This window comes from Anser cygnoides, chromosome 3, assembly GCF_040182565.1.
Source record: "Anser cygnoides isolate HZ-2024a breed goose chromosome 3, Taihu_goose_T2T_genome, whole genome shotgun sequence".
Lineage (NCBI taxonomy): Eukaryota > Metazoa > Chordata > Aves > Anseriformes > Anatidae > Anser > Anser cygnoides.
The window spans coordinates 70,296,434-70,310,568 of record NC_089875.1 but is presented as its reverse complement, the minus strand read 5'-3'; the positions used below and the strand labels follow the sequence as shown (position 1 = coordinate 70,310,568).

General features: G+C 38.8%; 1 protein-coding gene across 3 annotated transcripts in view; it reads right to left on the bottom strand.

The window, feature by feature from the left end:
* The window catches only part of FRK (fyn related Src family tyrosine kinase), a 58,948-nt gene extending 45,806 nt beyond the window's left edge, over positions 1-13,142 (bottom strand). For 2 of the 3 annotated variants that reach the window (XM_048065601.2, XM_013175555.3), the window contains exon 1: positions 12,387-13,141. In XM_048065601.2, coding sequence (XP_047921558.2) covers positions 12,387-12,817 — 431 coding nt within the window. In that variant the 5' untranslated portion in view covers positions 12,818-13,141. Of the gene's footprint in view, positions 1-12,386 lie in introns of all 3 variants that reach the window. The other variant, XM_066994402.1, reaches the window with a different exon arrangement.
* Positions 13,143-14,135: the final 993 nt, after the last annotated feature.

The window sequence follows — 14,135 nt, the reverse complement described above, 5'->3', positions numbered from 1 at the left end:
GATGCTTACTTAACATAATTTGAATAGTGTAACATAGTTACAACACAGGCAATCCTTTTGGAACTGAAAGTACATGAGCTACCATCAAAAGCGGGCAGAAACTTTGCTACTATTTATTTTTAGTGAGATAGGAAATTGCAGGTTATGAACAGAAAAAAAATTTATACTTCAAGATTCAGGGGCCAGATTCACCACATTTACATTGTGTAGTACCTCCCAAAAATAAATAAATAAATAAATAAAATATTAATTTCATTACCTGCTGAAAACCTGACTGTAACATTGAACAATAGCTTACCTTATATGAGCCCATTGACCACAATACAACCCTATTAAACGCGTGAAACATCCACCTACCCAGACAGATTGATCTCATGTATGCCTGAGAGCTGAAAGGGTCCCCAGGTTGCACTAACAAATGACTGGGGAGCCCAGCTGAAGAAGCTGCAGGAGAATATTATTTGTTCATGTGAGAGAAGGGCAGCAGATGTGTCTTAAAGAAGGACCCTGGGCCCCTGAAGTCTATTGTGTCTAAGAAATAGCTTTGTTTTGTGTTACTCCACGGTTTTTATTGGAAATAATAAGCTATGCCCTAAAGAAAAGGCCTGTCAGAACTTTAGGGACTTTTACAGTAAGACACTGCGTGGGATTGTTTGGATAAGGTAATGTTCAACAGTGAGCGAGTGTGGTAAAATCCACCACAGAGATTGGCATTTCCTCTTACAGTACAGAACAAATTTATTGTCTTGTAAACATAAATAAAAAGATTAGTCAGGCATTAGTCTACAAGAGTCCATGACACACTGGGTTTACACCTTTTCAGTAAGTACTGCAATAGGGCATAACTGCATTGCCGCGTGATTCTGTTAAAAGAGATTATGCATAGTATTATGTTGATTTTTCACTTCTTGATAATAACAGTTGATTGTGCTCAACAACGCGTTGTTGAATTTGCCCTGAGACTGACGTAGGGAGCAAACCAAAACAGAGACTGGAGCATGGTGCTCATGCCTCACATGGGGGAGCCCACAGGAAAGGTAGGTTCTTTCTCAGGGCAGCAGAAAATGGAGTGATCCAGAATATATTTCAAAGTCTGTGGATCAGGCATGTGCTCCAGGTTTCCCTGTGTTTTCATAGTTGATGGACCCCAGCAACCCTGCCAAAGGCTCTGTGGTGAACCCTGTCTATTAGTTAGTTATATACCTACAGGTGTCCTTCTGGCTGGGGCCTGCAGTTTGCACAGCAGCTTCTCTCCCTAGTCCTTGGCATGCCTCACCAGGGCCAGCATGCTCAGGTGAATGGCACACTCAGGTGACATCCCCCAAGTGCAGGCTGATCAGAGAGGGGAGAGGGTCTGCCCCCACTCTGCCCCACATCCAAGTCCATTCAAATTTCCGAAGTGAACACCACCACACTCACACCCTCCATGCTGATAGCACTGCCCCTTTTTCCCCAAGGTTTCCACTGGGAAGGGTGCCACTTGGGGAAAGGCACAGATGCATCAAAAACAAACGTGGTGGCTCTGAGACAGAGCCTTCAAGACAACAAACCATCACCTTTGGGTCAATGATGGCTGGGAAGCAACTATTTCTCCTGTAGGGATAGTATTGCAAGGCCAAGTCCATGGGCTCTGCAAATCAGCATAGCTCACCCAATTCTAGCTTCATTGTACAATAGGAGCAAAAGATAATAAAATAGCAATCAAATCACAGCCTGATAGAATTAATTTGAGTTAATCTCCATAAATAAATCTCATCCAGAGATTATTCACTATTGAGTAATTCATTTCAACAGTTCCACACATTCTTCGGAATATTGTTCATCTGCATCTAACCTGCTCTGAAGCGCTTCTATATGTGAAAATAAATTGAAGATGAAAGCGATATATTACTTTTTTGCTGTGTTTTAATTATGTAAATCATTGGTATTTCTTCATTTTAAGTGTCTAAAGTCAATTAGTGTATCACAGTTTGTTACCAATGGTGGTTTTGTACCTGGGTAAGGACTTCATTGCATTTAAAACTTGTTTGAAAACACTTGTCTTTGTAGTAAATGAAAGGCTACCATCAGCTTTAATGGGAAGTGCTTTGGGCCTTTTTTTGCGAAATATAGCCATTCAATCACCTTAATAAAAAAAAAAATAAAAATAAAAATAAAAAATAAAATGTGTTCCTCAGGCCCTATTTCAGCTGCATAGAGTTTTCAGAAGAGTATTGTAAAATCTTGCATCAATGTTAGTATCTCTACACATTTGTTAACATATACCTGAACAAAAGTACTGATCTACTGTTAAAATGTACTTTAAAAGTAGCAAGAGCAATACTGTTCATAACATCTGGTGAACAAAATTGAAACCTTGAGGTAGCCTTAATGTTAACATGGTGCAAAGAGCACTACTAACATCAATTGATTTAACGTTAAGGGAAACTCAAAAGTACAAGAAATTTTTCAGTCATGTGTTCACTTAAACCATTACAGCTTCCAAAAGCACTGAATTGATTTTCTTGAGAAAATCGTTCCTGAAAAATTATTTTCTTCTCTTACAAGGAAATTCACTTCGGCTCAGAAGTAATATAGAAGCCCTCAGGAACAAAAAGCCCCACATGGCTGTACAGGATGCTAGTGTTTAAGATCTTTCCACTGCTTTTTGTGAAGAGCTCTCTTGGCACAGGCACATACTTCCTCAGCCTATTGCCAGAAGCAGACTTGTCTGAGCAGACTTGTGCCCTCTCTCAGGTCACCTTTCATGGGAGAATGACCTCCACTGTCTCACTCAGTCTCCAGGGGTAATCAGAAAAGTATTGTGCTGTCAGGAACTCTAAGATGACCACAAGCCAAGGGATATAAAATCACAGAATGGTTTGGGTTAGAAGGGACCTTAAAGATCATCTGGTTTCTATGGTCATCCTGGTCACCTTCCATTAGACCAAGTTGCTCAAAGTCCCATCCAACCTGACCTTGATTACATTGAGGGAGGGGGCATCCACAACTCCTCTGAGCAACCTGTTCCAGTATCTAACTTCACAGTAAAGAATTTCTTCCTTATATCTAACCTAAATCTATTCTCTTTTACTTTAAAAACATTACCCTAACATAGTGTCTCTTTCACATGGTCACAAATTTCTTAACAAAGCAGTCTTCCAGATTTTAGGGTAACTTTTTCAGGAAGACAGATGGGAAGGCTGACACACTAAAGACACCTTTGACTTCCAGAAGTAAGGCTAGCACATCTGTGAAAATCTGTGTGCACTATCATCACAAGACCCACACATACAGCTTATTTTGTAAGAGATCACAGCACCATGTCAGAAAGGTAGAAAATCTAACTGATTCATCTCTGTTAGAGACTGAGAATACATACACACTTCTAAACTTTTGGAAATCTGTCGGAGTTTGGGAAAAGCATAAAATAAAAGGAACATAGTCAAGGCTCTCTTTTTTGGAGTAAGGGTAAAGGAGGCTGTTAGGGAAGTTAGGGATGGCTGCCTCCTCCCTCAGCACTAGTCCACGGGTGCACCTGCTGCTTTCCCATTTGCAGGTTCAACCAGTAGCAAAGTTGAGCACACATCCCAGACACATATACACATGGGAGGCATGGACATATGCAGAGGACACAGACATGGCCAGCCACTCAGATGGCCACAGACAAGGTGCTGCCTTCAACAGCCTCCTGGACCCCGGGTTTGTACCTCAACAACTGCAAAGTCTCAGTTTGCCCCCAGTTTCTTGATAGCCCATCAATTGGTGTGACTGACCAGGTTTGTTTCTGGCTGAGTCATTGTTAACATGAATCGGTCGTTTTTTATGTTGTTGTTGTCTCCCTCCATTTCCTTGTCATCCCAATTTGGCAAGGTGCTCAGTCAAATAATCTTACAGAAAAAAAATTAGCATTCCCGCACACTATATACCTTTATCAATCATTGCTGCTGACGAGATTTGTCATCACCACCTCCCTTATCAGGTGTGAGTCAGACTTGTATCTGTGTGTTCTTTATGGCTCCTTTGATCAGATACCCTTACAGGAGCAGAGACACTCCTGCATACCTTCAGAGAGGCTTCCACTAACTCAAATGATCAGTAGTTTCAAAAGGAAGAATGAGTTTTGTGAGTTCTCATCAGTTCTGAAACTTGGCATATATTAATTACCAAATGTAAGATTCAGATTTTTTTTTGTTCCTCTTCTGTTGTGGTCCATTTTGAAAAGGTGTGCCACAAAATTTCTTGTGTTACAAATAAAGAAAAATATTATTTATTTTTCAGGATACTAGCAATATATCTGCTTTAATGAGAGAAAGCTAAGGGAAAATGCTTACCAACATTATTGCAGATAAACCTATAACGTAAAAGATTATAGAGTAATCTGCAAAGAAATAATGAAAATGTCAATTAGTGCAATCCCATCTGAAACCATCCCTTAATTAATTCGCTGCTCCGTTTTTCCAGTTTTTATTGATTAAGATTAGCATACCAGCATGGATAAATGGAAAGTATTTTTATCTAGTTTAAGTGATAAATAAAAGCTATGGGTTCATGATCAATATTTCATATGATCTTCTGAAGAAACTGTTTCCAGATAAATTCTAAGCATGTTTGGAGAACTGAAAATTGCAAAGATGTCAATTTCCATTCTAATTTCCCATTACTTTTATGGCTTTCCTAATGCAGTTTTGAGGTGCAAACCTGAATGTCATCGTTAGCTTCTTAACTAAGGATTTTAATCACTTTTTTTTTTGAGTTCTAATACAAGAAGTGTCCTCAAATATGCTCTATATAATGCTATTTGGAAAACACCGAATATTATTTTATCTCTTACATGTAGCAGTAAATATGTGATAATATTTTGTCTTTTTAAAATATGACCTAATATACTATGTTACTTCTTTGGTATTTGTATTTTGCTTGCATGACTTGGAATCATAGAATAAGTCGTAGAATGAAACACAGAATGGTTTGGGTTGGAAGGGACCTTGAAGATCATCTAGTTCCACCCCCCCTGCCATGGACAGGAATGCCACCCATGAGACTTGAAAAGGAACAAAATATTTTATTATGGGAAAACATATGAAACATAAGCAATCATATTTTTTTTATTAATCTGTTTTAAAGAAAATTGAGAGGTAAATTGTGTATTGTCTAACTTAGGCTATGGGAAGGCTGCATCTTTATTGTAACATTTGCAAGAAACACCACTTCTAAAGGATTTTGTTAGAAGATACCATCTATAAGATAATAACAGGATACATTCTGGTCTTACTTCTGCACCTTCAGTAGGATCTGAAATGAATTTAGCAGTAAATTGCTCACAGTTAAATAACACATCTGCAGCCCAGGTTGATTTGGGCGTTATGATAGATGGGAACAGGCAAGTGTGGTCTGTAAAGGAATAGGCAGGTGAATCTCGCAGGGACTGTGACAGCACTGCTATTTCTTTTTGTGCCTAATTAATTTTGAGTGTGTCTTGGTGTTTTTTGTTGTTGTTTTTTTCAGTCACTCCTGACTGAACAATCAACAGTTGGGAAAAAAAAAAAAAAAAAAAAAGAGCTAAACCATTGTTTAGGAACGTAAAACTTTCTGCAGAGATGAGAAGGGTTTTTTGTTTGGTTGATTGGTTTTGGGGTTTTGCTTTTTTTTTTTTTTTTTTTTTCCTATAGCTTAGTCTTTGTCTCCAAACAGAAATAAAGAATTGTGCAGTGTCAACACCTATGCTTTTGCTAAATAGACTTGACAATAGTTCTGTAATTAGACATGGCAGTGATGTACCCTCTAACATTGCTTATACAACAGTTCCAGTCTCTGGTGAAGTACAAAGGGAACAGATCACAGAAAGTGGACAGGCCTGTGCACTTTTCATAAAATCCTTTCTGAAACAGAGTAGCTGGGCTAGAAGGGCCATTGGTTTGACCTCGCAGGGTATTTTGTATGTTTTGTGACTTAATCTTTTCATTACAGTTATATTCCTACACACACAAGAAAAAGCCTCAAAGTCTTCTATAACCAACAGGGCTTTTCACTTGCTACAAAATAATTCTTCACAGAGATACCTGACCTAGTTTGTTTAAATCCAGCACAGCTTTAGGACTTCTTAGCCTGGCTGAGCTGCTGGTTACTATTCTTCTCTTCTAAATCTGTTCAGAGATGACTGAGCTCTGCACGGATCTGTATTGTGCTACGCAGAGAGCCATCAAAGACAGCTATTGCAGAAATAGTAACTATTGTACAATACCTGGCCAATGTTTTTGCCAACATCGCTCCCAAACAACTAATCTAGGTTAGCACACACAACCCATATTTCTATTGAATCTGAAGAAAAAACATCAGACAGGACTGTTAAGTTATTCTGACCAGAATGTTGTCTTTGTTTTTCAAAGATGTGCCATAAAGGCCATTTCGGTTTCATGGTGTCATAAAAAAAAATCTAAGTGCCCATGTCTGAAGTCTTTAAGGATATTGTTTCTGGTTGTGACATCATTCATTGTCAAATCTTTCACTACATGGTAATGGAAACTACTGCATAGAAATTATTATATTACAACTTACATACTGATTCCATATAAAGTTGAGAAAGGAAAGAATTTCTTCATTTCTCAGAGTTTGAATAAATAATGTTATATATCTAGAAAACCACATTGCCAGGTGACCTAAATTAGAAGTTTGCATAAACTGCTCATCTGTGATGCCAGAATTCCTTCCACCTTTCTGAGCAGCGATACACATTTTCTGGATTATACATGGACATGTAAATACTGCTGGCACTTGACAAAGTCTGACATTTTGCATAGTTCCGTAAACCATCTCCTTCACTTTATCACTGAATATTTAAGAAATGAGCAGAGCTGAAGAAAATGTTTGGGATGTGCTTGAAGATAGCATGGCAATGTTGAGACAAGACTAATGAAGTTAATTAAGTAAATTTAGGGTCTTGTTTTAGCATTCAATAATTTAAATTCAAGAAAGGCATTCAAAAACACTCATGGCAATCCAAAAATCTGGCTAGGTACTTCAGATGCCATGAACAGAAGGTGAAAGAATGTGATCAAACGCATGATTTGGCTTTGCACCACACACCCTCCCTGTATCATCCAGCTATTTTACATGGTCTTAAAAGTATCAGGCTTATAAACTGTCCGTATGCGTGCACACACAAAAGTTCATGCATTAAGTATATTCAAGTACATACATAAAGTAAATAAAAAAATCCTCCATCTCTTTCAGTTATGAGTTCATATACAGCCTTTTCAGTGATTTACAGTAAATACATATATTGGCAATAAAGAATCCTTTTCTACCAAAATTGGTTAAAAATAGCTTTCATATGTAATGCGACAGGTTCCAGGAACATGAGAAATATAAACCATCCATGCTAGCTAATGAACGGTTATTACAAGCCCATTTCAGTACAAGGGTTACTGCTAGTTCTGGTGGTGTCCTCAAGAGTTTGTGCTGTAATACAGAAAGAAATTACCAGAGTGGGAGAGCGCTGAAACCACAGTGGATCAAATTCAGATTTCTGAGGTATTCAGCAGAATTTAAGGTTTCACTTTTGAAAGAGCTGCTAGCCATTGTGGCTCTAAATGCCACTTTGCAAAATGACCCACAGGAACAAAAGGAACCCCAAAAGCCTGAATGTTCAAACAGTCTGAAACAGTTTGGCACAGTGAACAATTTCTTACTCATGTATAGTAACTCAGACTCAGTCAATGCATGAAATAGTTAAAGCTGAGTCAGGCCACAGAAAGGAAGGAACTATGGAGACTGACAAAAATAATCTGCGAGTCACTTCTGCTTTCAAAGAGTTGTACAGAAAGCTCATTATGGAATTGACTGGTGAGATTTTGTTGATTATGTCTGGGGCTTGGTTTCCAGCAGCTGGAAAACACCTACCCCAGAAACCTCTCTGAAATAAAGAACGTTTCTGAAACTAGTAAAAGTTACAAGTAATTGCAGTGCTCTTGTTTATCCTAATCAGCTAGGAGTTTGTGTGGATTTACTTCCCTCAGCACGGCAGTACTGCGTCAATAATGTTGGGAGGAACATATGAAATGAACTTGACTTTCGATAAACAGCCAACAAGTCCATCAGGATGGCAGACGAGAACCCCCTCTAAGTACACTCTACCTTTCCTCTAGAAAAGAATTCACGTCACTCCAACAGTTTTGTTTTCTTTTTTAATCATTATTTTTGTTTCATGAAAATTTACTGTCCAGCTGGCCATATTTGTTGTCCATAACAATTTGCACTATGTCGCTTTCTTGTTTAGTTAAAACAAGTGGCAATAATAAAATAAGGGCAGGTGAATGTGTTACTATGGTTCCTGTTTATAGCACAGAATAGCAGGCACAGAGCAAGCACAGGGAACGTAAGGTCACACTCCTTGCCAAGGAAATTTATATATTTATTCCTATTTTGGTGTTAGTCAAATTGTTCTTTCTGATCATGCTCTGCTAAAAATGCAAGGCAAATCATATGACTGTACCTCCAGCTGCATTTTTCACTTCCCTTGTGCTAAATGTTATGTGCCTAGACCCAGGAAAAAAGAAAAAGCATTTCCAAATCATTGGATGCACCAGATGTGACCTCATTCAAACTTGCTTAAAAATGAAAAAACAGTTTGGATTGTCATTTTGCCTGCTATCTATGATACAGAGAGAAGAAAAGAACTAAGCATTCTTATAAATGCTAATTTATCATCAGCATAGCCTGAATCTGCCTTTTTTTCAGACCATGTACGGAGCACTGCAGGTGCTAGAAAAAATCAGTAATGAGAGGAAAGCAACACAGTAAGGAAATCTCATTTTTATCACTTCTGCTTGAATATTCTGATAACCAAGAATACATGAAAATGCTCTTTGTTATAAGCAGTATCAAACTTTTTTTTTCTTTTTTTTTTTTTACAAGGCTGGAGATACCATATTTTCTTTCTTCCCTTTCAGTTATTAATCCATCTTACTAGCACTACCTCAGTTATACTATATGGAGTCCAAGAAACCTCCAGGAAGAAAAGCTTATTTAAATGAGGACAAGAAAGCAAAGTTCCTCACTTTTCTGTCTTATTTCATTTTACTTCTTACCAAGGAAAATTTCAAAAAAAAAAAGCCTTTCTCCCTGAAAAAATCCGCAGACACTTCAGCAAAGAGACAAAACAGTCTGCTGTGGCACTTGCAGGGAATAAATAATCACCCAGCATTATCTCGTGCCAGGATGAACAATACAGAACCAGACGGACTTAGCAATCCCTAACTGGCTCTACAATACAGACCACGTCAAAATGTTGATTAGAAAGGATTATATATATTTTGTTGTTAATAATCTTGATGGCTACAGGCAAAACTAAAATGATTAGAAAACAAAATTCAACAGTTCTGCATGCAGCTTTCAAGCATATATTGGCTAAACTTCCATAGTGACCCTGTCTTCTCTAAGATATTACATAATTTATAGAATATTTCATGTCCTTATATCCCTTTACTTAAGTGAATTTATGGGGTATCCATGCACGCATTGAGAATCAATGTTTTTTTGAAAGTTTATTTACAAGCATGCTGAAATCAGCTGTTAAAGAATATGGCCAGTTTGTTTTATTTCCAAGTCTTACTAAGACTCGTGTGATGAATTGAAGATTGGAAAAATTATAATAGTAGCTTTTTAAAGAACCTTTTGTTATAAGCCAATTTCAGATGCTAAAGGCCTTTTGAGGACTTCCCCTTCTTGAGCTCTAGGTGTGATGAAGACACACCACTAAATGAATGCTTGTTATTGTCTGTCAATGGGTGTCTTTGCCTCACTTTCTTACGGATATTAGTTTACAAATTCGAGACTCAAAAACAGCAAAAAAAAAATCACTAATTTCACAAATTCCTATACATGCATGAGACAGTGACCCAGGCATTTACATAATCATGAAAATCTGTTGATCTAGTAAGTTGGAAATACTTTCTAGAAATAAACTAAAACATCCATTCTCTCTGCAGACATACAGAAGCTAGATGGTGCTAGAGAATGTACATTTATATGTGGCACAGATTGCAAGTCTTCCATTCTTTATCAGTTCTGTGCTGGAAACATGAAGTACTGGTAAAAAAAATGGAAGGATACAATAAAAACTTTTCCAATTTCCACAAATATGTACGTTATGGCCATAAGCAATTGGCCAACACCAAAGGAGAGAGTTAATTAAAATCAAAATGGAAAGATGAAAGAAGTTAAATTTAAATTTCAGGCAGAGAATGTGATTAAAACATTGAATTTTAATTAAAGAGACGATATAATAATTTTTTCATCTTCCTTCTTTTACTTTAGGGAAAGCAAGTGTTATCTCTTTAAAACTCCATCACTGCTGCTGCTCTTGTTGTTTCAGCAGGATAATAGAGGTGTGAAATATACAGGGTGGGTGAAATGGAAGTCTTGGAGGAAACTGTAGCAAGAAATATTCCAACCAGATACAAGGGGAAAAATCATCACCATCAGATTGAAAAGCTTGACTGTAAATAGCCCTAAGCAGACTGGTCAAACTTTATTTTTGCCTTGAGTTGGGGCAACTGGTTCGAATGTCCTTCTGAGGCCTTTTCCAACCTGAGTTTTTTTATGACTATAGAAAAGGGTGTCTGTGTGACCTGACAAGGAGCAGATTTGTACTCTTTTCATTGAAGGTCACTAAGGCCAATGGACTAGGAAGGAAATTTGAGAAAAGATGGCATATTTATCCAGAAGTGTTTTGGTATGAAATTAAAAACTTGTCAAACATTTTGGAGGAATGACTTCATCTGAGAGCTGTAAGAGCTCTCCTTGTCCACTGTTCTACAAATCTGGGGGAAATAAAAACAATTTAAAACAAACAAAAAAAATTTTGCCAAAAATAAAAAATTAGTCATGATTAATAAAGGGAAAAAGTTATTAAAAAAAAAAGTATAAGGAAATAAATTTAATTCTACTACAAGAAAAAAAAACATTATGCTGAAATGCACTTTATCAAAGTTAACTACGCAACTGATGCTGAATATATAGAAAGATAAGAGGAAGCTTAAGAGCTGAGACGATTTTGTAACTGAGAAAAATTACTTGCAAAGTATTAATAGAAAGCAGCAATCTTAGATGACTTGTAATAAGACTACTTCTTGAAAGAGAGCAAAGGCCAAGATGATTTGAATTAGAGTCTACCACCTTTTCTCTTGTGTTCAGAAAATGTTTTTCCTGCAGATTAATTTCTGCAACTGGAAGAATTCTTTTGAACACAACCATTGAAAATGTTGTTTGCCTGAATACAGAAATAGCAACAGCTGGTCAGATTCTGGAAATTAAGGTCTTCAGGTTAGAGAGGAATCTCTTAGTTGCCCTATGTCAGATACCTTACAGCTGATAAAAGACTGGTATAACCATATCTGAGCCGGTGTTCTTAGCCCTGGGCAGTACAGTGGGTAGATCATATTGGAGATGTTTCAGGTCCAGATGAGATTTAACTGAAAAGCTGCAATATCATTCCTCTAAAATCAAAATGAATTCACAGACTACCACCATTTCTGCTGTCTCTTTCCACACTGATAATTTTTGCCAAGACACACTTCAGGAACAGCAGTCAGTGTTATTTCAGCAGAATATGCTGCCTATGATTGAAGCACAAAAAAGTAACTCTGCATCCTGGCCTGACACAGACCCTAATCATCCTCACTAGGGATCCGAGTAACTGATTTCATGTGATGTCTGCTCCAGTTCTGAATGGTAAACAAAATCAGACATGTTTTGAAGGGGCAGAAGAACATGACCTGCATAGTTAAACTCTGTGAAACTAAGAAATTCAGTCTGCTCCTTTGCTATATCCACACCTATGCCTTTTGCAGTACTTTAGTTAAATTTGTACTGAGTAGTGATTTGCTTACAGAGGAGAAAAAAAAAATAGAGAAAACCACAATAAATCTTATCTGTTAGAGACTCGCCCATCACCTGTAACAAAATTTGAAAGTGTAAAGGTAGCTTCCTGGACTCTAATTGACAACTCTGCAACTGGTTAGGCTGAAGGCTATTTGGGGTGGGAGTGATACCTTCTTACAATCTGGAAAGCATCTGACCCACAATAATTGTTATATGAATAACAATAATGAACCATCACAGTGATAACCAGCCTGATATTGTCAGATGCTTCTTCAGTAGATCATGGGGGTATATCAGAGAGGGAAATGATTTAAACCACACAGAATCCTCAACACTCTGCCTTTCATAACTGATTTTCTTTCACCCTTTCCTCACGCACACTGACTAGCAGTATCGCTGGTAGGACCGCTGGAGGTTCACTGTTGAGGTTACTACTCAGTGAGAAGCAGTGCCATAACTGCCTGCTCCAAACCCACTTAGCCCAAAAGAAAAGGGACGGTGGCACGCGTTACATGGCTACTCACGGCTCAGCTTCGATGCTCTGGTCAGCAGCTATGTAGTTGGCAGGGACGTAGCCCTGGAGCTTGCGGCCAGGAGAGACTGACCCTGGCGGCAGGAGGAGCCTAGCGTACCACCAGCCCTCGTGAGATGCATCCAGCACTTCAAGCTTTTCCCCGGCTTGAAAGCTCAAGTCTTCCTCTGTGCGAGCCTCATAGCTGAAGAGTGCCACAAAGTTACAAATGTTCACCAGATGCTGGCCAGGCAGCGGAGGTAAGGGCTTGCTTTTTTTCTCACTGTCTTTGGCTTCCTTGCTTGTCTGGTTGTCAGTGTATATCACAGCAAGGTTGGGAATAGTTTGGCCGATTTTGTCTTCCTTTTCATCTTCCTTCACTGAGAATAAGCAAGGGATACAGGGCTTCAAACAGGTGCAGTACTTCCGACAAATGTTTCCCATCCTGTTTCCTTGTGCCTTTCTCTGCTTCGTCTCTTTTGCTTTTCCCAGTTGCAATACCCTTAGACCAACTTTTGCCCCATCAGTATTTCAGAGCTTTGCAGGATTTCTTTCCATCTTCCTCCTTTGGCACAAAATCAAACAGCTCTTGGCACAGCTGGAAGCTCCTCTCTGAGCCCCACTGAGAGTTCATTCCAGGCGGCTCCTGATTCAGGAGTGAAACCTGAGTATCCAAGTGCGAGAGCAGATGTGGAGGGAATTTTTCACTTCCTCCTCGGAACAGGAAAGCAGCACAGAAACTGCCTCTGGGCTGAACTCTTGGGACAGCGGGAGAGAGTGAGTCCTCCTCTCCAATAGCAAAAAAATAAAAATAAAAAATTTCAGGAAACCTAATCCGGAGCAGGGGGAGTATTCTCAGTTCTTACTGCTCACGGTGGGGTTTTCTCATCTCAAACTGTCATATGATTAGCAGTGAACCTTGGTAAAATTTATCTTGGCAATGATTAACTGAGCTGACCTGCCCGTTTCCTCAGCCTCCGACGTGAACAGCCTGATTATTTCTTTTTATTTCCTGGTCTGCATTGGCTTCTGTTCACAGGGGAAGCCTCTGTCTGCCCAGAGCCAGCAGACGCCCTCACCTGGAGCACACCTGCTGCTTCTGCACTCTTACACACCCAGTTTTTTGTTTTTGTTTTTGTTTTTGTTTTTGTTTTAAGCTGCTTTTAGCACTTCTTTTAAGAAAGAAAGAAACTACTTCAGTCCTTATTCTGCATTTTAAGGAAATAAAGTCTCTTGCCAAGGAATTGCTCTAGGTGGTTGGTTAATTATACCAACAAAGTATAAAATTATTTTTTTTTTCCAGCCGGAGAGCAAGCCAATGGAAACTAATCTAGCCACTATGTTCCCTTTTCCAAAGCACCCATAAACTGGTATGCAGACAGAGCATAGAAGTCTGGGTACTGCTGTGGCAAAGCAGCCTGGGGAGCCATCTGCCACATCCCATCAGTGCAGCCCTAGCTTTATAACAGCTGGAAATCACCAGCCTCAGGGACACGTAATGCTAAGCATGAGCAGGAAGCACAGGAGATAGCCTGGCTGTACCACACGGTGGCATTTCAGTAACAGGCAAGCTGTTAGAGATAAGAGGTCAAACAAAACCCACTCATGGACGCAAAACTTCCGGGTGATAAAGAAAGTGGCTCCCATTATTTTATTTTCTTTTTTTTTTTTGGGGGGGGGGGGGGGTGTGCGTAGGGGTGTCACGAATAAATGATATCTTCCTAAACCATTCACACATGTGTATCAGCTCCATTTAGAGTTC